Source organism: Pristiophorus japonicus, unplaced genomic scaffold (genome assembly GCF_044704955.1).
Source record: "Pristiophorus japonicus isolate sPriJap1 unplaced genomic scaffold, sPriJap1.hap1 HAP1_SCAFFOLD_432, whole genome shotgun sequence".
In the NCBI taxonomy this organism is placed as follows: Eukaryota; Metazoa; Chordata; class Chondrichthyes; family Pristiophoridae; genus Pristiophorus; species Pristiophorus japonicus.
Genome location: NW_027254224.1, coordinates 35,247 through 61,960, shown reverse-complemented (window position 1 = coordinate 61,960; position 26,714 = coordinate 35,247). Strand labels below are relative to the sequence as shown.

The 26,714-nt window shown below is 49.6% G+C and overlaps 1 protein-coding gene across 1 annotated transcript in view; it reads left to right on the top strand.

The window, feature by feature from the left end:
- Positions 1-26,714, top strand: part of LOC139251684 (adiponectin receptor protein 2-like) — a 66,981-nt gene that overhangs the window by 11,017 nt on the left and 29,250 nt on the right. The window contains exon 4 of the mRNA XM_070873253.1: positions 8,039-8,226. Coding sequence (XP_070729354.1) covers positions 8,039-8,226 — 188 coding nt within the window. The remainder of the gene's footprint in view (positions 1-8,038; positions 8,227-26,714) is intronic.

Here is a 26,714-nt window from a genome sequence, read left to right as displayed (position 1 = left end):
GGGGGTGTATATATAGAATAACAGATACCCGGGAGTGAGTTACAGGCTGGAATCTAATCGAGGGGTTCAGAGGGGTTTATATATAGAATAACAGATACCTGGGAGTGAGTTACAGGCTGGAATCTAATTGAGGGGTTCGGGGGGGTTTATATATAGAATAATGGATACCCGGGAGAGAGTTACAGGCTGGAATCTAATCGAGGGGTTTGGGGGGTTTATACATAGAATAACGGATACCCGGGAGTGAGTTACAGACTGGAATCTAATCGAGGGCTTCTGGGGGTTTATATATAGAACAACAGATACCCGGGAGTGAGTTACAGGCTGGAATCTAATCGAGGGGTTCGGGGGTTTATATATAGAATAACAGATACCCGGGAGTGAGTTACAGGCTGGAATCTAATCGAGGGGTTTGGAGGGTTTATATATAGAACAAATGATACCCGGGAGTGAGTTACAGGCTGGAATCTAAGCAAGAGGTTCGGGGGGGTTTATATATAGAATAACGGATACCCGGGTGTGAGTTACAGGCTGGAATCTAATCGAGGGGTTCGGGGGGGGCTTATATATAGAATAACAGATACCCGGGAGTGAGTTACAGGCTGGAATCTAATCGAGGGGCTCCGGGGGTTTTATATGTACAATAACGGATACCCGGGAGTGAGTTACAGGCTGGAATCTAATCGAGGGGCTCGGGGAGTTTATATATAGAACAACAGATACCCGGGAGTGAGTTACAGGCTGGAATCTAATCGAGGGGTTCGGGGGGTTTATATATAGAATAGCAGATACCCGGGAGTGAGTTACAGGCTGGAATCTAATCGAGGGGTTCGGGGGGTTTATATATAGAATAACAGATACCCGGGAGTGAGTTACAGGCTGGAATCTAATCGAGGGGTTCGATGGGTTTATATATAGAATAACGGATAACCAGGAGTGAGTTACAGACTGGAATCTAATCGAGGGGTTTGGGGGGGTTTATATATAGAATAACAGATACCCGGGAGTGAGTTACAGGCTGGAATCTAATCGAGGGGTTCGGGGGGTTTATATATAGAATAACAGATACCCAGGAGTGAGTTACAGGCTGGAATCTAATCGAGGGGTTCGGGGGGTTTATATATAGAATAACGGATAACCAGGAGTGAGTTACAGGCTGGAATCTAATCGAGGGGTTCCGATGGGTTTATATATAAAATAACGGATACCCGGGAGTGAGTTACAGGCTGGAATCTAATCGAGGGATTCGGGGGGTTTATATATAGAATAACGGATACCCGGGAGTGAGTTACAGGCTGGAATCTAATCGAGGGGTTTGGCGGGTGTATATATAGAATAACAGATACCCGGGAGTGAGTTACAGGCTGGAATCTAATCGAGGGGTTCAGAGGGGTTTATATATAGAATAACAGATACCTGGGAGTGAGTTACAGGCTGGAATCTAATTGAGGGATTCGGGGGGGGGTTTATATATAGAATAATGGATACCCGGGAGAGAGCTACAGGCTGGAATCTAATCGAGGGGTTTGGGGGGTTTATGTATAGAATAACGGATACCCGGGAGTGAGTTACAGACTGGAATCGAATCGAGGGCTTCCGGGGGTTTATATATAGAACAACAGATACCTGGGAGTGAATTACAGGCTGGAATCTAATTGAGGTGGTTGGGGTGGTTTATGTATAGAATAACAGATACCCGGGAGTGAATTACAGGCTGGAATCTAATCGAGGGGTTTGGAGGGTTTATATATAGAACAAATGATACCCGGGAGTGAGTTACAGGCTGGAATCTAATCGAGGGGTTCGGGGGGTTTATATATAGAATAACGGATAACCAGGAGTGAGTTACAGACTGGAATCTAATCGAGGGGTTCGGGGGGGTTTATATATAGAATAACAGATACCCGGGAGTGAGTTACAGGCTGGAATCTAATCGAGGGGTTCGGTGGGGTTTATATATAGAATAACAGATACCCGGGAATGAGTTACAGGCTGGAATCTATTCGAGGGGTTCCGATGGGTTTATATATAAAATAACGGATACCCGGGAGTGAGTTACAGGCTGGAATCTAATCGAGGGGTTCGGGGGGTTTATATATAGAATAACAGATACCCGGGAGTGAGTTACAGGCTGGAATCTAATCGAGGGGTTCGGTGGGGTTTATATATAGAATAACAGATACCAGGGAATGAGTTACAGGCTGGAATCTAATCGAGGGGTTCGGGGGGTTTATATATAGAATAACAGATACCCGGGAATGAGTTACAGGCTGGAATCTAATCGAGGGGTTCGGGGGGTTTATATATAGAATAACGGATACCCGGGAGTGAGTTACAGGCTGGAATCTAATCAAGGGGTTCGGGGGGTTTATATATAGAACAACAGATACCCGGGAGTGAGTTACAGGCTGGTATCTAATCGAGGGGTTCGGGGGTTTATATATATAGAATAACGGATACCCGGGAGTGAATTACAAGCTGGAATCTAATCGAGGGTTCGGGGGGTTTATATATAGAATAACGGATAACCAGGAGTGAGTTACAGGCTGGAATCTAATCGAGGGGTTCCGATGGGTATATATATCGAATAACGGATACCCGGGAGTGAGTTACAGGCTGGAATCTAATCGAGGGGTTTGGGGGGTTTATATATAGAATAACGGATACCCGGGAGTGAGTTACAGGCTGGAATCTAATCAAGGGGTTTGGGGGGTGTATATATAGAATAACAGATACCCGGGAGTGAGTTACAGGCTGGAATCTAATCGAGGGCTTCCGGGGGTTTATATATAGAACAACAGATACCTGGGAGTGAATTACAGGCTGGAATCTAATTGAGGTGGTGGGGTGGTTTATATATAGAATAACGGATACCCGGGAGTGAGTTACAGGCTGGAATCTAATCCAGGGGGTTCGGGGGTTTATATATCGAACAACAGATACCCGGGAGTGAGTTACAGGCTGGAATCTAATCGAGGGGCTCGGGGGGGTTTATATATAGAATAACAGATACCTGGGAGTGAGTTACGGGCTGGAATCTAATCGAGGGGCTCGGGGGGGTTTATATATCGAACAACAGATACCCGGGAGTGAGTTACAGGCTGGAATCTAATCGAGGGGTTCGGGGTGTTTATATATAGAATAATGGATACCCAGGAGTGAGTTACAGGCTGGAATCTAATCGAGGGTTTCAGGGGTTTATGTGTAGAATAGCGGATCAGGCTGGAATCTAATCGAGGGGTTCCGGGGCGTTTAGTTCCAGCATAACATAACCTGGAGTGAGATATACGCAGGAATGCAATCGAGGGGTTCAGTGGGGTTTATATATGGAATAATGGATATCCGGGAGTGAGTTACAGGCTGGAATCTAATTGAGGCATCCCGGGGGATTATGTATAGAATAACGGATACCCGGGAGTGAGTTACAGGTTGGAATTAATCGAGGTGTTCGGGTGGATTATATGTAGAATAACAGATACTCGGGATTGAGTTACAGGCTGGAATCTAATTGAGGGGTTCGGGAGGTTTATATATAGAATAACGGATACCTGGGAGAGAGTTACAGGCTGGAATCTAATCAAGGGGCTCGGGGGGCTTTATATATAGAATAACGGATATCCGGGAATGAGTTACAGGCTGGAATCTAATCGAGGGGTTCAGGGGGGTTTATATATAGAATAACAGATACCCGGGAGTGAGTTACAGGCTGGAATCTTATCGAGCGATTCGGGGCGTTTATATATTGAATAACAGATACCCGGGACTGAGTGAAAGGCTGCAATCTAATCGAGGGGTTCGGGGGGTTTATATATAGAATAACAGATACCCGGGAGTGAGTTACAGGCTGGAATCTAATCGAGGGGTTCGATGGGTTTATATATAGAATAACGGATAACCAGGAGTGAGTTACAGACTGGAATCTAATCGAGGGGTTTGGGGGGGTTTATATATAGAATAACAGATACCCGGGAGTGAGTTACAGGCTGGAATCTAATCGAGGGGTTCGGGGGGTTTATATATAGAATAACAGATACCCAGGAGTGAGTTACAGGCTGGAATCTAATCGAGGGGTTCGGGGGGTTTATATATAGAATAACGGATAACCAGGAGTGAGTTACAGGCTGGAATCTAATCGAGGGGTTCCGATGGGTTTATATATAAAATAACGGATACCCGGGAGTGAGTTACAGGCTGGAATCTAATCGAGGGATTCGGGGGGTTTATATATAGAATAACGGATACCCGGGAGTGAGTTACAGGCTGGAATCTAATCGAGGGGTTTGGCGGGTGTATATATAGAATAACAGATACCCGGGAGTGAGTTACAGGCTGGAATCTAATCGAGGGGTTCAGAGGGGTTTATATATAGAATAACAGATACCTGGGAGTGAGTTACAGGCTGGAATCTAATTGAGGGATTCGGGGGGGGGTTTATATATAGAATAATGGATACCCGGGAGAGAGCTACAGGCTGGAATCTAATCGAGGGGTTTGGGGGGTTTATGTATAGAATAACGGATACCCGGGAGTGAGTTACAGACTGGAATCGAATCGAGGGCTTCCGGGGGTTTATATATAGAACAACAGATACCTGGGAGTGAATTACAGGCTGGAATCTAATTGAGGTGGTTGGGGTGGTTTATGTATAGAATAACAGATACCCGGGAGTGAATTACAGGCTGGAATCTAATCGAGGGGTTTGGAGGGTTTATATATAGAACAAATGATACCCGGGAGTGAGTTACAGGCTGGAATCTAATCGAGGGGTTCGGGGGGTTTATATATAGAATAACGGATAACCAGGAGTGAGTTACAGACTGGAATCTAATCGAGGGGTTCGGGGGGGTTTATATATAGAATAACAGATACCCGGGAGTGAGTTACAGGCTGGAATCTAATCGAGGGGTTCGGTGGGGTTTATATATAGAATAACAGATACCCGGGAATGAGTTACAGGCTGGAATCTATTCGAGGGGTTCCGATGGGTTTATATATAAAATAACGGATACCCGGGAGTGAGTTACAGGCTGGAATCTAATCGAGGGGTTCGGGGGGTTTATATATAGAATAACAGATACCCGGGAGTGAGTTACAGGCTGGAATCTAATCGAGGGGTTCGGTGGGGTTTATATATAGAATAACAGATACCAGGGAATGAGTTACAGGCTGGAATCTAATCGAGGGGTTCGGGGGGTTTATATATAGAATAACAGATACCCGGGAATGAGTTACAGGCTGGAATCTAATCGAGGGGTTCGGGGGGTTTATATATAGAATAACGGATACCCGGGAGTGAGTTACAGGCTGGAATCTAATCAAGGGGTTCGGGGGGTTTATATATAGAACAACAGATACCCGGGAGTGAGTTACAGGCTGGTATCTAATCGAGGGGTTCGGGGGTTTATATATATAGAATAACGGATACCCGGGAGTGAATTACAAGCTGGAATCTAATCGAGGGTTCGGGGGGTTTATATATAGAATAACGGATAACCAGGAGTGAGTTACAGGCTGGAATCTAATCGAGGGGTTCCGATGGGTATATATATCGAATAACGGATACCCGGGAGTGAGTTACAGGCTGGAATCTAATCGAGGGGTTTGGGGGGTTTATATATAGAATAACGGATACCCGGGAGTGAGTTACAGGCTGGAATCTAATCAAGGGGTTTGGGGGGTGTATATATAGAATAACAGATACCCGGGAGTGAGTTACAGGCTGGAATCTAATCGAGGGCTTCCGGGGGTTTATATATAGAACAACAGATACCTGGGAGTGAATTACAGGCTGGAATCTAATTGAGGTGGTGGGGTGGTTTATATATAGAATAACGGATACCCGGGAGTGAGTTACAGGCTGGAATCTAATCCAGGGGGTTCGGGGGTTTATATATCGAACAACAGATACCCGGGAGTGAGTTACAGGCTGGAATCTAATCGAGGGGCTCGGGGGGGTTTATATATAGAATAACAGATACCTGGGAGTGAGTTACGGGCTGGAATCTAATCGAGGGGCTCGGGGGGGTTTATATATCGAACAACAGATACCCGGGAGTGAGTTACAGGCTGGAATCTAATCGAGGGGTTCGGGGTGTTTATATATAGAATAATGGATACCCAGGAGTGAGTTACAGGCTGGAATCTAATCGAGGGTTTCAGGGGTTTATGTGTAGAATAGCGGATCAGGCTGGAATCTAATCGAGGGGTTCCGGGGCGTTTAGTTCCAGCATAACATAACCTGGAGTGAGATATACGCAGGAATGCAATCGAGGGGTTCAGTGGGGTTTATATATGGAATAATGGATATCCGGGAGTGAGTTACAGGCTGGAATCTAATTGAGGCATCCCGGGGGATTATGTATAGAATAACGGATACCCGGGAGTGAGTTACAGGTTGGAATTAATCGAGGTGTTCGGGTGGATTATATGTAGAATAACAGATACTCGGGATTGAGTTACAGGCTGGAATCTAATTGAGGGGTTCGGGAGGTTTATATATAGAATAACGGATACCTGGGAGAGAGTTACAGGCTGGAATCTAATCAAGGGGCTCGGGGGGCTTTATATATAGAATAACGGATATCCGGGAATGAGTTACAGGCTGGAATCTAATCGAGGGGTTCAGGGGGGTTTATATATAGAATAACAGATACCCGGGAGTGAGTTACAGGCTGGAATCTTATCGAGCGATTCGGGGCGTTTATATATTGAATAACAGATACCCGGGACTGAGTGAAAGGCTGCAATCTAATCGAGGGGTTCGGGGGGTTTATATATAGAATAACAGATTCCCCAGGAGTGAGTTACAGGCTGGAATCTAATCGAGTGGTTCCGATGGGTTTATATATAGAATAACGGATACCCGGGAGTGAGTTACAGGCTGGAAGCTAATCGAGGGGTTCGGGAGGTTTATATATAGAATAACAGATACCCGGGAGAGAGTTACAGGCTGGAATCTAATCGAGGGGTTCGGGAGGGTTTATTTGTCGAATAACAGATACCTGGGATTGAGTTACAGGCTGGAATCCAATCGAGGGGTTCAGGGGGTTTATATATAGAATAACGGATACCCGGGAGTGAGTTACAGGCTGGGATCTAATCGAGGGGTTCGGGGTGTTTGTATATAGAATAACAGATACCCGGGAGTGAGTTACGGGCTGGGATCTAATCGAGGGGTTCGGGGGGTTTATATATAGAATAACAGATACCCGGGAGTGAGTTACGGGCTGGGATCTAATCGAGGGGTTCAGGGTGTTTATATATAGAATAACAGATACCCGGGAGTGAGTTACAGGTTGGAATCTAATCGAGAGGTTCTGGGGGTTTATATATAGAATAACAGATACCCGGGAGTGAGTTACAGGTTGGAATCTAATTGAGGCATTCCGGGGGATTATGCATAGAATAACGGATACCCGGGAGTGAGTTACAGGCTGGTATCTAATCGAGGGGTTCGGGGGGTTTATATATAGAATAACAGATACCCGGGAGTGAGTTACAGGTTGGTATCTAATCGAGAGGTTCGGGGGTTTATATATAGAATAACAGATACCCGGGAGTGAGTTACATGCTGTTATCTAATCGAGGGGTTCAAGGGGTGTATATATAGAATAGTGGATACTCGGGAGTGAGTTACAGACTGGAATGTAATCAAGGTGTTCGGCGGGGTTTTATATAGAATAACAGATACCCGGGAGTGAGTTACAGGCTGGAATCTAATCGAGGGTTCAGGGGGTTTATATATTGAATAACGGATACCTGGGAGTGAGTTACAGGCTGTGTGTGATTTTTAAAATTCATTCCTGGGGTGTGTGCGTCGCGGACAAGGCCGGCATTTATTGCCCCTTGAGAAGGTGGTGGAGAGCTGCTGCCTTGTACTGCTGCAGTCCATGTGGTGAGCGTGCTCCCATAGTGCTTGTGCGGGCGAATTGGAGAGCTCATTCACCGGCCCTGCGGGCCGAGTGAGCTCCTCCTGTGCTGTGTGAGCCTGTGATTGGGGCCTGGAGTCACACTGATGCTTGTCTTGCCTGTTTTCCAGGTTAGATTACTCTGGGATCGCCCTGCTAATCATGGGCAGTTTCGTTCCTTGGTTGTATTACTCCTTCTACTGCTCCCCCCAGCCCAGGCTCATCTATCTCGTCATCATCTGCGTTCTGGGCATTACCGCTATCGTCGTGTCGCAGTGGGATCGTTTCGCCACGCCGCAGTACAGGGCCGTACGTGCCGGTGAGTGACCGCGGGTGGCGGGGGCGGGTCTTGGCGTAACCGCAGGCAGAGGGCGCATCTCGGTGTAACCGCGGGTGGCGGGCGCGGGTCTCGGTGTAACCGTGGGCGGGTCTCGTTCTAACCGCGGGCAGGTCTTGGTGTAGCCGCGGGCGGGGCGGGTCTTGGTGTAACCGTGGGCGGGGCAGGCGGGTCTTGGTGTAACCGCGGGTGGGGCAGGCGGGTCTCGGTGTAACCGCGGGCGGTGTGCGGGTCTCCGTGTAACCGTCGGCGAGTGTTGATGTAACCGTGGGCGGGTCTCGGTATAACCGCGGGTGGCAGGCGCGGGTCTCGGTGTAACCGCGGGTGGGGAGAGGGCAGGTCTCGGTGCAAGCGCGGGCAGGGGGCGGGTCTCGGTGTAACTGCGGGCGGGGAGAGGGCGGGTCTCGGTGTAACCGCGGGCGGGGAGAGGGCAGGTCTCGGTGCAAGCGCGGGCAGGGGGCAGGTCTCGGTGTAACCGCGAGCAGGGTGCGGGTCTCGGTGTAACCGCGGGCAGGGAGGGGGCGGGTCTCGGTGTAACCGCGGGCAGGGGGCAGGTCTCGGTGTAACCGCGGGGAGAGGGCGGGTCTCGGTGTAACCGCGGGCGTGGAGGGGGCGGGTCTTGGTGTAACCGTGGGCGGGGGGCGGGTCTCGGTGTAACCGCGGGCGGGGAGGGGGCGGGTCTTGGTGTAACCGCGGGCGGGGGGCGGGTCTCGGTGTAACCGCGAGCAGGGGGTGGGTCTCGGTGTAACCGCGGGCGGGGAGAAGGCGGGCCTTGGTGTAACCGCGGGCGGGTCTCTGTGCAACCGCGAGCAGGGGGCGGGTCTCGGTGTAAACGCGGGCGGGGAGGGGGCAGATCTCGGTGTAACCGCGGGCGGGTCTCGGTGCAACCGCGAGCAGGGGGCGGGTCTCGGTGTAACCGCGGGCGGGGAGGGGGCGGGTCTTGGTGTAACTGTGTCCTTGCTGGTCAGCGTGGGGGTGGAGCTTGAGACAGTCAGTAATTGGGTTGCCGCTGAAATTTCGGCAGAAATAAAGAGAGCCGGCATCAGAATTCTGTGCCAAACAAATTGGTGCAAACAGGCAGCGAATGGATGGGGCTTGCATATAGGGGACTGTGAGATGGTGATATTGGGGACTGTGCGATGGTGATATTGGGGACTGTGAGATGGTGATATTGGGGACTGTGAGATGGTGATATTGGGGACTGTGAGATGCAGATATTGGGGACTGTGAGATGGTGATATTGGGGACTGTGGGATGGTGATATTGGGGACTGTGAGATGGTGATATTGGGGACTGTGCGATGGTGATATTGGGGACTGTGAGATGGTGATATTGGGGACTGTGAGATGGTGATATTGGGGACTGTGGGATGGTGATATTGGGGACTGTGAGATGGTGATATTGGGGACTGTGAGAGGCAGATATTGGGGACTGTGAGATGGTGATATTGGGGACTGTGGGATGGTGATATTGGGGACTGTGGGATGGTGATATTGGGGACTGTGGGATGGTGATATTGGGGACTGTGGGATGGTGATATTGGGGACTGTGGGATGGTGATATTGGGGACTGTGAGATGGTGATATTGGGGACTGTGAGATGGTGATATTGGGGACTGTGGGATGGTGATATTGGGGACTGTGGGAAGGTGATATTGGGGACTGTGAGATGGTGATATTGGGGACTGTGGGATGGTGATATTGGGGACTGTGGGATGGTGATATTGGGGACTGTGGGATGGTGATATTGGGGACTGTGGGATGGTGATATTGGGGACTGTGAGATGGTGATATTGGGGACTGTGAGATGGTGATATTGGGGACTGTGAGATGGTGATATTGGGGACTGAGGGATGGTGATATTGGGGACTGAGAGATGGTGATATTGCGGACTGTGGGATGGTGATATTGGGGACTGTGAGATGGTGATATTGGGGACTGTGAGATGGTGATATTGGGGACTGTGGGATGGTGATATTGGCGACTGTGGGATGGTGATATTGGGGACTGTGGGATGGTGATATTGGGGACTGTGGGATGGTGATATTGGAGACTGTGAGATGGTGATATTGGGGATTGTGAGATGGTGATATTGGGGACTGTGGGCTGGTGATATTGGGGACTGTGAGATGGTGATATTGGGGACTGTGAGATGGTGATATTGGGGACTGTGGGATGGTGATATTGGGGACTGTGAGATGGCGATATTGGGAACTGTGAGATGGTGATATTGGGACTGTGGGATGCTGATATTGGGAACTGTGGGATGCTGATTTTGGGGACCGTGAGATGGTGATATTGGAGACCATGAGATGGTGATATTGGGGACCGTGGGATGCTGATATTGGGCACTGTGGGATGCTGATATTGGGAACTGTGGGATACTGATATTGGGGACTGTGAGATGGGTTATTGGGGACTGTGAGATGGTGATATGGAGACTGAGATGGTGATATTGGGGACTGTTTGATGGAGATATTGGGTAATGTGAGATGGTGATATTGGGGACTGTGAGATGGTGATATTGGGGACTGTGAGATGGTAATATTGGGGACTGGAGGATGGCGATATTGGGGACTGTGAGATGGTGATATTGGAGACTGTGGGATGGGGATATTGGGGACTGTGAGATGGTGATATTGGGGACTGTGAGATGGGGATATTGGGACTGTGAGATGGGGATATTGGGACTGTGAGATGGGGATATTGGGGATTGTGAGATGGTGATATTGGGGACTGTGAGATGGTGATATTGGGGACTGTGGGATGGTGATATTGGGAACTGTGAGATGGTGATATTGGGGACTGTGAGATGGTGATATTGGGGACTGTGGGATGGTGATATTGGGGACTGTGGGATGGGGATATTGGAGACTGTGAGATGGTGATATTGGGGACTGTGAGATGCGTTATTGGGGACTGTGGGATGGGGATATGGGGACTGTGAGATGGTGATATTGGGGACTGTGAGATGGTGATATTGGGGATTGTGAGATGGTGATATTGGGGACTGTGAGATGGGGATATGGGGACTGTGAGATGGTGATATTGGGGACTGTGGGATGGTGATATTGGGGACTGTGAGATGGGGATATGGGGACTGTGGGATGGTGATATTGGGGACTGTGAGATGGTGATATTGGGGACTGTGAGATGGTGATATTGGGGACTGTGAGATGGTGATATTGGGGACTGCGAGATGAGTTATTTGGGACTGTGAGATGGGGATATGGGGGACTGTGAGATGGTGATATTGGGGACTGCGAGATGAGTTATTGGGGACTGTGAGATGGGGATATTGGGGACTGTGGGATGGTGATATTGGGGACTGTGGGATGGGGATATGGGGACTGTGAGATGGTGATATTGGGGACTGCGAGATGAGTTATTGGGGACTGTGAGATGGGGATATGGGGGACTGTGAGATGGTGATATTGGGGACTGTGGGATGGTGATATTGGGGACTGTGGGATGGTGATATTGGGGACTGTGGGATGGTGATATTGGGGACTGTGGGATGGTGATATTGGGGACTGTGGGATGGTGATATTAGGGACTGTGAGATGGTGATATTGGGGACTGTGAGATGGTGATATTGGGGACTGTGAGATGGTGATATTGGGGACTGTGAGATGGTGATATTGGGGACTGTGAGATGGTGATATTGGGGACTGTGTGATGGTGATATTGGGGACAGTGGGATGGTGATATTGGGGACTGTGGGATGGTGATATTGGGGACTGTGGGATGGTGATATTGGGAACTGTGAGATGGTGATATTGGGGACTGTGTGATGGTGATATTGGGGACAGTGGGATGGTGATATTGGGGACTGTGGGATGGGGATATTGGAGACTGTGAGATGGTGATATTGGGGACTGTGAGATGCGTTATTGGGGACTGTGGGATGGGGATATGGGGACTGTGAGATGGTGATATTGGGGACTGTGAGATGGCGATATTGGGGATTGTGAGATGGTGATATTGGGGACTGTGAGATGGGGATATGGGGACTGTGAGATGGTGATATTGGGGACTGTGGGATGGTGATATTGGGGACTGTGAGATGGGGATATGGGGGACTGTGGGATTGTGATATTGGGGACTGTGAGATGGTGATATTGGGGACTGTGAGATGGTGATATTGGGGACTGTGAGATGGTGATATTGGGGACTGCGAGATGAGTTATTTGGGACTGTGAGATGGGGATATGGGGGACTGTGAGATGGTGATATTGGGGACTGCGAGATGAGTTATTGGGGACTGTGAGATGGGGATATTGGGGACTGTGGGATGGGGATATGGGGGACTGTGAGATGATGATATTGGGGACTGCGAGATGAGTTATTGGGGACTGTGGGATGGTGATATTGGGGACTGTGGGATGGGGATATGGGGACTGTGAGATGGTGATATTGGGGACTGCGAGATGAGTTATTGGGGACTGTGAGATGGGGATATGGGGGACTGTGAGATGGTGATATTGGGGACTGTGGGATGGTGATATTGGGGACTGTGGGATGGTGATATTGGGGACTGTGGGATGGTGATATTGGGGACTGTGAGATGGTGATATTGGGGACTGCGAGATGAGTTATTTGGGACTGTGAGATGGGGATATGGGGGACTGTGAGATGGTGATATTGGGGACTGCGAGATGAGTTATTGGGGACTGTGAGATGGGGATATTGGGGACTGTGGGATGGTGATATTGGGGACTGTGGGATGGGGATATGGGGACTGTGAGATGGTGATATTGGGGACTGCGAGATGAGTTATTGGGGACTGTGAGATGGGGATATGGGGGACTGTGAGATGGTGATATTGGGGACTGTGGGATGGTGATATTGGGGACTGTGGGATGGTGATATTGTGGACTGTGGGATGGTGATTTTGGGGACTGTGGGATGGTGATATTGGGGACTGTGAGATGGTGATATTGGGGACTGTGAGATGGTGATATTGGGGACTGTGAGATGGTGATATTGGGGACTGTGAGATGGTGATATTGGGGACTGTGGGATGGTGATATTGGGAACTGTGAGATGGTGATATTGGGGACTGTGTGATGGTGATATTGGGGACTGTGGGATGGTGATATTGGGGACTGTGGGATGGTGATATTGGGGACTGTGAGATGGTGATATTGGGGACTGTGGGATGGTGATATTGGGGACTGTGAAATGGTGATATTGGGGACTGTGAGATGGTGATATTGGGGACTGTGAGATGGTGATATTGGGGACTGTGAGATGCGTTATTGGGGACTGTGGGATGGGGATATGGGGACTGTGAGATGGTGATATTGGGGACTGTGAGATGGTGATATTGGGGATTGTGAGATGGTGATATTGGGGACTGTGAGATGGGGATATGGGGACTGTGAGATGGTGATATTGGGGACTGTGGGATGGTGATATTGGGGACTGTGAGATGGGGATATGGGGACTGTGGGATGGTGATATTGGGGACTGTGAGATGGTGATATTGGGGACTGTGAGATGGTGATATTGGGGACTGTGAGATGGTGATATTGGGGACTGCGAGATGAGTTATTTGGGACTGTGAGATGGGGATATGGGGGACTGTGAGATGGTGATATTGGGGACTGCGAGATGAGTTATTGGGGACTGTGAGATGGGGATATTGGGGACTGTGGGATGGTGATATTGGGGACTGTGGGATGGGGATATGGGGACTGTGAGATGGTGATATTGGGGACTGCGAGATGAGTTATTGGGGACTGTGAGATGGGGATATGGGGGACTGTGAGATGGTGATATTGGGGACTGTGGGATGGTGATATTGGGGACTGTGGGATGGTGATATTGGGGACTGTGGGATGGTGATATTGGGGACTGTGGGATGGTGATATTGGGGACTGTGGGATGGTGATATTGGGGACTGTGAGATGGTGATATTGGGGACTGTGAGATGGTGATATTGGGGACTGTGAGATGGTGATATTGGGGACTGTGAGATGGTGATATTGGGGACTGTGGGATGGTGATATTGGGAACTGTGAGATGGTGATATTGGGGACTGTGTGATGGTGATATTGGGGACAGTGGGATGGTGATATTGGGGACTGTGGGATGGTGATATTGGGGACTGTGGGATGGTGATATTGGGAACTGTGAGATGGTGATATTGGGGACTGTGTGATGGTGATATTGGGGACAGTGGGATGGTGATATTGGGGACTGTGGGATGGGGATATTGGAGACTGTGAGATGGTGATATTGGGGACTGTGAGATGCGTTATTGGGGACTGTGGGATGGGGATATGGGGACTGTGAGATGGTGATATTGGGGACTGTGAGATGGCGATATTGGGGATTGTGAGATGGTGATATTGGGGACTGTGAGATGGGGATATGGGGACTGTGAGATGGTGATATTGGGGACTGTGGGATGGTGATATTGGGGACTGTGAGATGGGGATATGGGGGACTGTGGGATGGTGATATTGGGGACTGTGAGATGGTGATATTGGGGACTGTGAGATGGTGATATTGGGGACTGTGAGATGGTGATATTGGGGACTGCGAGATGAGTTATTTGGGACTGTGAGATGGGGATATGGGGGACTGTGAGATGGTGATATTGGGGACTGCGAGATGAGTTATTGGGGACTGTGAGATGGGGATATTGGGGACTGTGGGATGGGGATATGGGGGACTGTGAGATGATGATATTGGGGACTGCGAGATGAGTTATTGGGGACTGTGGGATGGTGATATTGGGGACTGTGGGATGGGGATATGGGGACTGTGAGATGGTGATATTGGGGACTGCGAGATGAGTTATTGGGGACTGTGAGATGGGGATATGGGGGACTGTGAGATGGTGATATTGGGGACTGTGGGATGGTGATATTGGGGACTGTGGGATGGTGATATTGGGGACTGTGGGATGGTGATATTGGGGACTGTGGGATGGTGATATTGGGGACTGTGAGATGGTGATATTGGGGACTGCGAGATGAGTTATTTGGGACTGTGAGATGGGGATATGGGGGACTGTGAGATGGTGATATTGGGGACTGCGAGATGAGTTATTGGGGACTGTGAGATGGGGATATTGGGGACTGTGGGATGGTGATATTGGGGACTGTGGGATGGGGATATGGGGACTGTGAGATGGTGATATTGGGGACTGCGAGATGAGTTATTGGGGACTGTGAGATGGGGATATGGGGGACTGTGAGATGGTGATATTGGGGACTGTGGGATGGTGATATTGGGGACTGTGGGATGGTGATATTGTGGACTGTGGGATGGTGATTTTGGGGACTGTGGGATGGTGATATTGGGGACTGTGAGATGGTGATATTGGGGACTGTGAGATGGTGATATTGGGGACTGTGAGATGGTGATATTGGGGACTGTGAGATGGTGATATTGGGGACTGTGAGATGGTGATATTGGGGACTGTGGGATGGTGATATTGGGAACTGTGAGATGGTGATATTGGGGACTGTGTGATGGTGATATTGGGGACTGTGGGATGGTGATATTGGGGACTGTGGGATGGTGATATTGGGGACTGTGAGATGGTGATATTGGGGACTGTGGGATGGTGATATTGGGGACTGTGAAATGGTGATATTGGGGACTGTGAGATGGTGATATTGGGGACTGTGAGATGGTGATATTGGGGACTGAGGGATGGTGATATTGGGGACTGAGAGATGGTGATATTGCGGACTGTGTGATGGTGATATTGGGGACTGTGAGATGGTGATATTGGGGACTGTGAGATGGTGATATTGGGGACTGTGGGATGGTGATATTGGGGACTGTGGGATGGTGATATTGGGGACTGTGGGATGGTGATATTGGGGACTGTGGGATGGTGATATTGGAGACTGTGGGATGGGGATATTGGGGACTGTGAGATGGTGATATTGGGGACTGTGAGATGGTGATATTGGGGACTGTGGGATGGTGATATTGGGGACTGTGAGATGGTGATATTGGGGACTGTGAGATGGTGATATTGGGGACTGTGGGATGGTGATATTGGGGACTGTGAGATGGCGATATTGGGAACTGTGAGATGGTGATATTGGGGACTGTGAGATGGTGATATTGGGGACTGTGAGATGGTGATATTGGGGACTGTGAGATGGTGATATTGGGGACTGCGAGATGAGTTATTTGGGACTGTGAGATGGGGATATGGGGGACTGTGAGATGGTGATATTGGGGACTGCGAGATGAGTTATTGGGGACTGTGAGATGGGGATATTGGGGACTGTGGGATGGGGATATGGGGGACTGTGAGATGATGATATTGGGGACTGCGAGATGAGTTATTGGGGACTGTGGGATGGTGATATTGGGGACTGTGGGATGGGGATATGGGGACTGTGAGATGGTGATATTGGGGACTGCGAGATGAGTTATTGGGGCCTGTGGGATGGGGATATGGGGGACTGTGAGATGGTGATATTGGGGACTGTGGGATGGTGATATTGGGGACTGTGGGATGGTGATATTGGGGACTGTGGGATGGTGATATTGGGGACTGTGGGATGGTGATATTGGGGACTGTGGGATGGTGATATTGGGGACTGTGAGATGGTGATATTGGGGACTGTGGGATGGTGATATTGGGGACTGTGAAATGGTGATATTGGGGACTGTGAGATGGTGATATTGGAGACTGTGGGATGGTGATATTGGGGACTGTGGGATGGTGATATTGGGGACTGTGGGATGGTGATATTGGGGACTGTGGGATGGTGATATTGGAGACTGTGGGATGGGGATATTGGGGACTGTGAGATGGTGATATTGGGGACTGTGAGATGGTGATATTGGGGACTGTGGGATGGTGATATTGGGGACTGTGAGATGGTGATATTGGGGACTGTGAGATGGTGATATTGGGGACTGTGGGATGGTGATATTGGGGACTGTGAGATGGCGATATTGGGAACTGTGAGATGGTGATATTGGGGACTGTGGGATGCTGATATTGGGAACTGTGGGATGCTGATTTTGGGGACCGTGAGATGGTGATATTGGAGACCATGAGATGGTGATATTGGGGACCGTGGCATGCTGATATTGGGCACTGTGGGATGCTGATATTGGGGACTGTGGGATGCTGATATTGGGGACTGTGAGATGGGTTATTGGGGACTGTGAGATGGTGATATGGAGACTGAGATGGTGATATTGGGGACTGTTTGATGGAGATATTGGGTAATGTGAGATGGTGATATTGGGGACTGTGAGATGGTGATATTGGGGACTGTGAGATGGTAATATTGGGGACTGGAGGATGGCGATATTGGGGACTGTGAGATGGTGATATTGGAGACTGTGGGATGGGGATATTGGGGACTGTGAGATGGTGATATTGGGGACTGTGAGATGGAGATATTGGGACTGTGAGATGGGGATATTGGGACTGTGAGATGGGGATATTGGGGATTGTGAGATGGTGATATTGGGGACTGTGAGATGGTGATATTGGGGACTGTGCGATGGTGATATTGGGAACTGTGAGATGGTGATATTGGGGACTGTGAGATGGTGATATTGGGGACTGTGGGATGGGGATATGGGGACTGTGAGATGGTGATATTGGGGACTGTGAGATGGTGATATTGGGGATTGTGAGATGGTGATATTGGGGACTGTGAGATGGTGATATTGGGGACTGTGAGATGGTGATATTGGGGACTGTGGGATGGTGATATTGGGGACTGTGGGATGGTGATATTGGGGACTGTGGGATGGTGATATTGGGGACTGTGGGATGGTGATATTGGGGACTGTGGGATGGTGATATTGGGGACTGTGGGATGGGGATATTGGGGACTGTGAGATGGTGATATTGGGGACTGTGAGATGGTGATATTGGGGACTGTGGGATGGTGATATTGGGGACTGTGGGATGGTGATATTGGGGACTGTGAGATGGTGATATTGGGGACTGTGGGATGGTGATATTGGGGACTGTGAGATGGCGATATTGGGGACTGTGGGATGGTGATATTGGGGACTGTGAGATGGTGATATTGGAGACCATGAGATTGTGATATTGGAGACCATGAAATGGTGATATTGGGACTGTGGGATGCTGATATTGGGAACTGTGGGATGCTGATTTTGGGGACCGTGAGCTGGTGATATTGGAGACCATGAGATGGTGATATTGGGGACCGTGGGATGCTGATATTGGGCACTGTGGGATACTGATATTGGGACTGTGGGATGCTGATATTGGGAACTGTGGGATGCTGATTTTGGGGACCGTGAGATGGTGATATTGGAGACCATGAGATGGTGATATTGGGGACCGTGGGATGCTGATATTGGGCACTGTGGGATACTGATATTGGGGACTGTGGGATGCTGATATTGGGGACTGTGAGATGGTGATATTGGGGACTGTGGGATGGTGATATTGGGGACTGTGAGATGGGGATATGGGGGACTGTGGGATGGTGATATTGGGGACTGTGAGATGGTGATATTGGGGACTGTGAGATGGTGATATTGGGGACTGTGAGATGGTGATATTGGGGACTGCGAGATGAGTTATTTGGGACTGTGAGATGGGGATATGGGGGACTGTGAGATGGTGATATTGGGGACTGCGAGATGAGTTATTGGGGACTGTGAGATGGGGATATTGGGGACTGTGGAATGGGGATATGGGGGACTGTGAGATGATGATATTGGGGACTGCGAGATGAGTTATTGGGGACTGTGGGATGGTGATATTGGGGACTGTGGGATGGGGATATGGGGACTGTGAGATGGTGATATTGGGGACTGCGAGATGAGTTATTGGGGACTGTGAGATGGGGATATGGGGGACTGTGAGATGGTGATATTGGGGACTGTGGGATGGTGATATTGGGGACTGTGGGATGGTGATATTGGGGACTGTGGGATGGTGATATTGGGGACTGTGGGATGGTGATATTGGGGACTGTGAGATGGTGATATTGGGGACTGTGAGATGGTGATATTGCGGACTGTGAGATGGTGATATTGGGGACTGTGGGATGGTGATATTGGGGACTGTGAGATGGTGATATTGGGGACTGTGAGATGGTGATATTGGGGACTGTGGGATGGTGATATTGGGGACTGTGGGATGGTGATATTGGGGACTGTGGGATGGTGATATTGGGGACTGTGGGATGGTGATATTGGGGACTGTGGGATGGTGATATTGGGGACTGTGAGATGGTGATATTGGGGACTGTGGGATGGTGATATTGGGGACTGTGAGATGGTGATATTGGGGACTGTGAGATGGTGATATTGGGGACTGTGAGATGGTGATATTGGGGACTGAGGGATGGTGATATTGGGGACTGTGGGATGGTGATATTGGGGACTGTGAGATGGTGATATTGGGGACTGTGAGATGGTGATATTGGGGACTGTGGGATGGTGATATTGGGGACAGTGAGATGGCGATATTGGGAACTGTGAGATGGTGATATTGGGACTGTGGGATGCTGATATTGGGAACTGTGGGATGCTGATTTTGGGGACCGTGAGATGGTGATATTGGAGACCATGAGATGGTGATATTGGGGACCGTGGGATGCTGATATTGGGCACTGTGGGATGCTGATATATGGGGACTGTGGGATGCTGATATTGGGGACTGTGAGATGGGTTATTGGGGACTGTGGGATGGGGATATGGGGACTGTGAGATGGGGATATGGGGACTGTGGGATGGTGATATTGGGGACTGTGAGATGGGGATATGGGGGACTGTGGGATGGTGATATTGGGGACTGTGAGATGGTGATATTGGGGACTGTGAGATGGTGATATTGGGGACTGTGAGATGGTGATATTGGGGACTGCGAGATGAGTTATTTGGGACTGTGAGATGGGGATATGGGGGACTGTGAGATGGTGATATTGGGGACTGCGAGATGAGTTATTGGGGACTGTGAGATGGGGATATTGGGGACTGTGGGATGGGGATATGGGGGACTGTGAGATGATGATATTGGGGACTGCGAGATGAGTTATTGGGGACTGTGGGATGGTGATATTGGGGACTGTGGGATGGGGATATGGGGACTGTGAGACGGTGATATTGGGGACTGCGAGATGAGTTATTGGGGACTGTGAGATGGCGATATTGGGAACTGTGAGATGGTGATATTGGGGACTGTGAGATGGTGATATTGGAGACCATGAGATGGTGATATTGGAGACCATGAAATGGTGATATTGGGACTGTGGGATGCTGATATTGGGAACTGTGGGATGCTGATTTTGGGGACCGTGAGATGGTGATATTGGAGACCATGAGATGGTGATATTGGGGACCGTGGGATGCTGATATTGGGCACTGTGGGATACTGATATTGGGGACTGTGGGATGCTGATATTGGGGACTGTGAGATGGGTTATTGGGGACTGTGAGATGGTGATATGGAGACTGAGATGGTGATATTGGGGACTGTTTGATGGAGATATTGGGTAATGTGAGATGGTGATATTGGGGACTGTGAGATGGTGATATTGGGGACTGTGAGATGGTAATATTGGGGACTGGAGGATGGCGATATCGGGGACTGTGAGATGGTGATATTGGAGACTGTGGGATGGGGATATTGGGGACTGTGAGATGGTGATATTGGGGACTGTGAGATGGGGATATTGGGACTGTGAGATGGGGATATTGGGACTGTGAGATGGGGATATGGGGACTGTGAGATGGTGATATTGGGGACTGTGGGATGGTGATATTGGGGACTGCGAGATGAGTTATTGGGGACTGTGAGATGGGGATATTGGGGACTGTGGGATGGGGATATGGGGGACTGTGAGATGATGATATTGGGGACTGCGAGATGAGTTATTGGGGACTGTGGGATGGTGATATTGGGGACTGTGAGATGGTGATATTGGGGACTGTGAGATGGTGATATTGGGGACTGTGAGATGGTGATATTGGGGACTGCGAGATGAGTTATTTGGGACTGTGAGATGGGGATATGGGGGACTGTGAGATGGTGATATTGGGGACTGCGAGATGAGTTATTGGGGACTGTGAGATGGGGATATTGGGGACTGTGGGATGGGGATATGGGGGACTGTGAGATGATGATATTGGGGACTGCGAGATGAGTTATTGGGGACTGTGGGATGGTGATATTGGGGACTGTGGGATGGGGATATGGGGACTGTGAGACGGTGATATTGGGGACTGCGAGATGAGTTATTGGGGACTGTGAGATGGCGATATTGGGAACTGTGAGATGGTGATATTGGGGACTGTGAGATGCGTTATTGGGGACTGTGGGATGGGGATATGGGGACTGTGAGATGGTGATATTGGGGACTGTGAGATGGCGATATTGGGGATTGTGAGATGGTGATATTGGGGACTGTGAGATGGGGATATGGGGACTGTGAGATGGTGATATTGGAGACTGTGGGATGGTGATATTGGGGACTGTGAGATGGGGATATGGGGGACTGTGGGATGGTGATATTGGGGACTGTGAGATGGTGATATTGGGGACTGTGAGATGGTGATATTGGGGACTGTGAGATGGTGATATTGGGGACTGTGAGATGGTGATATTGGGGACTGTGAGATGGTGATATTGGGGACTGCGAGATGAGTTATTTGGGACTGTGAAATGGTGATATTGGGGACTGCGAGATGAGTTATTGGGGACTGTGAGATGGGGATATTGGGGACTGTGGGATGGGGATATGGGGGACTGTGAGATGATGATATTGGGGACTGTGGGATGGTGATATTGGGGACTGTGGGATGGTGATATTGGGGACTGTGGGATGGTGATATTGGGGACTGTGAGATGGTGATATTGGGGACTGTGAGATGGTGATATTGGGGACTGTGGGATGGTGATATTGGGGACTGTGGGATGGTGATATTGGGGACTGTGAGATGGTGATATTGGGGACTGTGGGATGGTGATATTGGGGACTGTGAAATGGTGATATTGGGGACTGTGAGATGGTGATATTGGGGACTGTGGGATGGTGATATTGGGGACTGTGGGATGGTGATATTGGGGACTGTGGGATGGTGATATTGGGGACTGTGGGATGGTGATATTGGAGACTGTGGGATGGGGATATTGGGGACTGTGAGATGGTGATATTGGGGACTGTGAGATGGTGATATTGGGGACTGTGGGATGGTGATATTGGGGACTGTGAGATGGTGATATTGGGGACTGTGAGATGGTGATATTGGGGACTGTGGGATGGTGATATTGGGGACTGTGAGATGGCGATATTGGGAACTGTGAGATGGTGATATTGGGGACTGTGGGATGCTGATATTGGGAACTGTGGGATGCTGATTTTGGGGACCGTGAGATGGTGATATTGGAGACCATGAGATGGTGATATTGGGGACCGTGGGATGCTGATATTGGGCACTGTGGGATGCTGATATTGGGGACTGTGGGATGCTGATATTGGGGACTGTGAGATGGGTTATTGGGGACTGTGAGATGGTGATATGGAGACTGAGATGGTGATATTGGGGACTTTGATGGAGATATTGGGTAATGTGAGATGGTGATATTGGGGACTGTGAGATGGTGATATTGGGGACTGTGAGATGGTAATATTGGGGACTGGAGGATGGCGATATTGGGGACTGTGAGATGGTGATATTGGAGACTGTGGGATGGGGATATTGGGGACTGTGAGATGGTGATATTGGGGACTGTGAGATGGGGATATTGGGACTGTGAGATGGGGATATTGGGACTGTGAGATGGGGATATTGGGGATTGTGAGATGGTGATATTGGGGACTGTGAGATGGTGATATTGGGGACTGTGCGATGGTGATATTGGGAACTGTGAGATGGTGATATTGGGGACTGTGAGATGGTGATATTGGGGACTGTGGGATGGGGATATGGGGACTGTGAGATGGTGATATTGGGGACTGTGAGATGGTGATATTGGGGATTGTGAGATGGTGATATTGGGGACTGTGAGATGGGGATATGGGGACTGTGAGATGGTGATATTGGGGACTGTGAGATGGTGATATTGGGGACTGTGAGATGGTGATATTGGGGACTGTGGGATGGTGATATTGGGGACTGTGGGATGGTGATATTGGGGACTGTGGGATGGTGATATTTTGGACTGTGGGATGGTGATATTGGGGACTGTGGGAAGGTGATATTGGAGACTGTGGGATGGGGATATTGGGGACTGTGAGATGGTGATATTGGGGACTGTGAGATGGTGATATTGGGGACTGTGGGATGGTGATATTGGGGACTGTGGGATGGTGATATTGGGGACTGTGAGATGGTGATATTGGGGACTGTGGGATGGTGATATTGGGGACTGTGAGATGGCGATATTGGGAACTGTGAGATGGTGATATTGGGGACTGTGGGATGGTGATATTGGGGACTGTGAGATGGTGATATTGGAGACCATGAGATGGTGATATTGGAGACCATGAAATGGTGATATTGGGACTGTGGGATGCTGATATTGGGAACTGTGGGATGCTGATTTTGGGGACCGTGAGATGGTGATATTGGAGACCATGAGATGGTGATATTGGGGACCGTGGGATGCTGATATTGGGCACTGTGGGATACTGATATTGGGGACTGTGGGATGCTGATATTGGGGACTGTGAGATGGGTTATTGGGGACTGTGAGATGGTGATATGGAGATTGAGATGGTGATATTGGGGACTGTTTGATGGAGATATTGGGTAATGTGAGATGGTGATATTGGGGACTGTGAGATGGTGATATTGGGGACTGTGAGAATTGTAATATTGTGGACTGGAGGATGGCGATTTTGGGGACTGTGAGATGGTGATATTGGAGACTGTGGGATGGTGATATTGGGAACTGTGAGATGGTGATATTGGGGACTGTGAGATGGTGATATTGGGGACTGTGAGATGGTGATATTGGGGACTGTGGGATGGGGATATTGGAGACTGTGAGATGGTGATATTGGGGACTGTGAGATGCGTTATTGGGGACTGTGGGATGGGGATATGGGGACTGTGAGATGGTGATATTGGTGACTGTGAGATGGTGATATTGGGGATTGTGAGATGGTGATATTGGGGACTGTGAGATGGGGATATGGGGACTGCGAGATGGTGATATTGGGGACTGTGGGATGGTGATATTGGGGACTGTGAGATGGGGATATGGGGGACTGTGGGATGGTGATATTGGGGACTGTGAGATGGTGATATTGGGGACTGTGAGATGGTGATATTGGGGACTGTGAGATGGTGATATTGGGGACTGCGAGATGAGTTATTTGGGACTGTGAGATGGGGATATGGGGGACTGTGAGATGGTGATATTGGGGACTGCGAGATGAGTTATTGGGGACTGTGAGATGGGGATATTGGGGACTGTGGGATGGGGATATGGGGGACTGTGAGATGATGATATTGGGGACTGCGAGATGAGTTATTGGGGACTGTGGGATGGTGATATTGGGGACTGTGGGATGGGGATATGGGGACTGTGAGATGTTGATATTGGGGACTGCGAGATGAGTTATTGGGGACTGTGAGATGGGGATATTGGGACTGTGAGATGGGGATATGGGGACTGTGAGATGGTGATATTGGGGACTGTGGGATGGTGATATTGGGGACTGCGAGATGAGTTATTGGGGACTGTGAGATGGGGATATTGGGGACTTTGGGATGGGGATATGGGGGACTGTGAGATGATGATATTGGGGACTGCGAGATGAGTTATTGGGGACTGTGGGATGGTGATATTGGGGACTGTGAGATGGTGATATTGGGGACTGTGAGATGGTGATATTGGGGACTGTGAGATGGTGATATTGGGGACTGCGAGATGAGTTATTTGGGACTGTGAGATGGGGATATGGGGGACTGTGAGATGGTGATATTGGGGACTGCGAGATGAGTTATTGGGGACTGTGAGATGGGGATATTGGGGACTGTGGGATGGGGATATGGGGGACTGTGAGATGATGATATTGGGGACTGCGAGATGAGTTATTGGGGACTGTGGGATGGTGATATTGGGGACTGTGGGATGGGGATATGGGGACTGTGAGACGGTGATATTGGGGACTGCGAGATGAGTTATTGGGGACTGTGAGATGGCGATATTGGGAACTGTGAGATGGTGATATTGGGGACTGTGAGATGCGTTATTGGGGACTGTGGGATGGGGATATGGGGACTGTGAGATGGTGATATTGGGGACTGTGAGATGGCGATATTGGGGATTGTGAGATGGTGATATTGGGGACTGTGAGATGGGGATATGGGGACTGTGAGATGGTGATATTGGGGACTGTGGGATGGTGATATTGGGGACTGTGAGATGGGGATATGGGGGACTGTGGGATGGTGATATTGGGGACTGTGAGATGGTGATATTGGGGACTGTGAGATGGTGATATTGGGGACTGTGAGATGGTGATATTGGGGACTGTGAGATGGTGATATTGGGGACTGCGAGATGAGTTATTTGGGACTGTGAGATGGGGATATGGGGGACTGTGAAATGGTGATATTGGGGACTGCGAGATGAGTTATTGGGGACTGTGAGATGGGGATATTGGGGACTGTGGGATGGGGATATGGGGGACTGTGAGATGATGATATTGGGGACTGCGAGATGAGTTATTGGGGACTGTGGGATGGTGATATTGGGGACTGTGGGATGGGGATATGGGGACTGTGAGATGGTGATATTGGGGACTGCGAGATGAGTTATTGGGGACTGTGAGATGGGGATATGGGGGACTGTGAGATGGTGATATTGGGGACTGTGGGATGGTGATATTGGGGACTGTGGGATGGTGATATTGGGGACTGTGGGATGGTGATATTGGGGACTGTGGGATGGTGATATTGGGGACTGTGAGATGGTGATATTGGGGACTGTGAGATGGTGATATTGGGGACTGTGAGATGGTGATATTGGGGACTGTGGGATGGTGATATTGGGGACTGTGAGATGGTGATATTGGGGACTGTGGGATGGTGATATTGGGGACTGTGGGATGGTGATATTGGGGACTGTGGGATGGTGATATTGGGGACTGTGAGATGGTGATATTGGGGACTGTGGGATGGTGATATTGGGGACTGTGAAATGGTGATATTGGGGACTGTGAGATGGTGATATTGGGGACTGTGGGATGGTGATATTGGGGACTGTGGGATGGTGATATTGGGGACTGTGGGATGGTGATATTGGGGACTGTGGGATGGTGATATTGGAGACTGTGGGATGGGGATATTGGGGACTGTGAGATGGTGATATTGGGGACTGTGAGATGGTGATATTGGGGACTGTGGGATGGTGATATTGGGGACTGTGAGATGGTGATATTGGGGACTGTGAGATGGTGATATTGGGGACTGTGGGATGGTGATATTGGGGACTGTGAGATGGCGATATTGGGAACTGTGAGATGGTGA